The 2351-nt window shown below is 41.0% G+C and overlaps 1 protein-coding gene across 1 annotated transcript; it reads left to right on the top strand.

Moving 5' to 3' along the window:
- Nucleotides 1–320: 320 nt before the first annotated feature.
- On the top strand, nucleotides 321–1972 carry LOC149245387 (peroxidase 5-like). Its single transcript, XM_089455578.1, has 4 exons — nucleotides 321–686; nucleotides 799–990; nucleotides 1095–1260; nucleotides 1379–1972. Exons 1-4 carry the CDS (start codon nucleotides 435–437, stop codon nucleotides 1798–1800), a joined length of 1032 nt encoding a protein of 343 aa, XP_089311704.1. The 5' UTR covers nucleotides 321–434; the 3' UTR covers nucleotides 1801–1972.
- Nucleotides 1973–2351: the final 379 nt, after the last annotated feature.

Genomic DNA, 2351 nt, shown 5'->3' with positions numbered 1-2351 from the left:
AAGGGAAGGGAAGCGAATGGGAGGGATTTGCTTGCGACCATTTCCATCCTTTTATCATCATCAGTGACCCTTTCGTCTCAGATGATCCGAGTTGAAGGGTTCCTGATTGCTTCAACTCTTCTATCATCATCAGTGACCCTTTCGTCTCAGATGATCCGAGTTGAAGGGTTCCTGATTGCTTCAACCCTTCATATGGCGTCTCATCCTCAGACTTTGGTCAAATATGTTGCATGGCATATTACCCAGGTACGCCACGCCATATATAGGGCACCCAGCTTCCAACGATATATATATATTCCACATGAGAAGATTGAGCTTAGTCTCAGGAAACGAGTGGGTGTTTGGATATTCCTTGCATTTGCAAATAAATTGGGGATTCTTTAAAAGGATAATAAAGTATCTGGTGCTGAAGCTAATTAAGGACAATAATCCGAATGGATTATCGATCAATTGGTCATGATCGCTGGCTACTTAATTTAGTAGTAGCAATTGTATTACTAGGCGCAGTGACATCTCCTCCTGTAATAACAGCAGCGAACGCAAATGGATTAAAGGTGGGTTACTACCGTCATAAGTGCCCTGAGGCGGAGGCAATTGTAAGCGCAGCTGTGGCGAAAGCTGTGAAAGCAAATCCCGGCGTTGCACCTTCTCTCATCAGGATGCATTTTCATGACTGCTTTGTGAGAGTGAGTATGTTTTAATGATCAGCATAATCAGCTATATATATATATATATATATATATATAGATAGATATATCAATTTCATGAAATAAATAATGGGTCTGATCTAATTTACAGGGATGCGATGGATCAATACTTATAGATTCCACGCCTGGAAATAAAGCAGAGAAGGACTCGCCGGCAAACAATCCGAGCCTTCGTGGGTTCGGAGTAATTGATGAAGCAAAGTCGATGTTGGAAGCCAGATGTCCGAATGTCGTCTCATGTGCAGACATAGTTGCTTTCGCTGCAAGAGATAGCGCCTACCAGGTGGGTGATTAAAATTTCATACTCAATAATAATAAATTGTTATTGTTAATATTAGACTGGGCCTCGCTATATTGTATTGATGATATCCATGAATATTGGCGCAGGCTGGAGGATTAATTTGGGAGGTGGAAGCAGGGCGAAGAGACGGAAGGATCTCTCGAGCATCAGACATCCCAGGGAATTTACCGCCTCCACAATTCAATGTAAACCAGCTCACACAACGTTTCGCTGCAAAATATTTGTCACAGGAAGACATGGTCACTCTCTCAGGTAGCTATTACAAGCATCCATATGGTATGGTTGTGTGATTCGATTGAACGGATGCAGGCATCCCATCATCGTATTCATGTTTTAATCTTCCAATAATTATAATTATATAATTTTGCAGGGGCGCATTCGATTGGGGTTTCACATTGCTCTTCGTTCAGTGCAGATAGGCTTTACAATTTCAGTGGAACGGGTCATCAGGACCCCAGTATGGACCCTCCATTCGCTTCGTCGCTCAAAGCCAAATGCCCGATACAAAATTCCAATTCAAACTCTAACCCCACCACCGTTCCCTTGGATTCACTGACGCCCACATGTTTAGATGAGAAATATTACTTGGGTCTTCGAGCAAAGCGTGGAGTGTTGCCCTCCGATCAAACGTTGATGTCCAATCCATCGACAGCGAGAATGGTGAAGATAAACTCCAAGTATCCGTCCATTTGGAGAAAGAAGTTTGGGAGAGCGATGGTGAAAATGGGCGCAATAGAGGTGTTGACTGGGTCGCAGGGAGAGATCAGGAAAGTTTGCCGCATCCTCAACTGACTTATTTATTCATTCATTCTGTATCATAATCCAACGTCTCACACTGCAATTTCATCCATGTTCCTAACACTTATGCTCTGTTTTGTAAGTGATTTGGAATGATTCTTAGAATGAATCACGCAATCACTGCCGGTAAAGAGCAAGAGCAATACAATATTGGGGTTCAAAATTCAAGATCTCAAACAAAGATTCTCCTCATATTACTCTCCATTCAACTTTTCTGTTCGCAACAAACAAATTTTCTCTCAACTTGAACTTTTTTCTGTTGGCAGGCAATTTTTGGTTCCTCTTTTATATTGTAATATCATTACAAGTCACGCATCATATTTGATATCAATGGTTAAACATATGCGTCTATTGTGACTGGATTCTCTGGTTTAATTAATTATTTCGATTATATAAGTATAGAGTTTTTAAAAGAGAGTCTCTATTTTTGGAATCGGACATCAAAATTTTAACAGGAGGAAAGTTAGGAATTAACATGGGGTGCCCTATCACTAACCCAACCGAGAAAGAACAAGGACAAGAAAATTGGGCATAGATGAATTGGA

Source organism: Pinus tabuliformis, chromosome 7 (genome assembly GCF_031772625.1).
Source record: "Pinus tabuliformis cultivar Carrire ecotype Pingquan chromosome 7, CPIR1, whole genome shotgun sequence".
Taxonomy (NCBI): domain Eukaryota; kingdom Viridiplantae; phylum Streptophyta; class Pinopsida; order Pinales; family Pinaceae; genus Pinus; species Pinus tabuliformis.
Note: the sequence above shows the minus strand (reverse complement) of the source record. Positions and strands in the feature narration are given on the sequence as shown.

Excerpts from the sequence above, each read along its gene's own strand:
- LOC149245387 (XM_089455578.1), top strand. The coding sequence starts at position 435 with ATGGATTATCGATCAATTGGTCATGATCGCTGGCTACTTAATTTAGTA. Across the intron at positions 991-1,094 it reads CAAGAGATAGCGCCTACCAG|GCTGGAGGATTAATTTGGGA; the intron begins GTGGGTGATTAA and ends ATATTGGCGCAG. Across the intron at positions 1,261-1,378 it reads AGACATGGTCACTCTCTCAG|GGGCGCATTCGATTGGGGTT; the intron begins GTAGCTATTACA and ends ATAATTTTGCAG.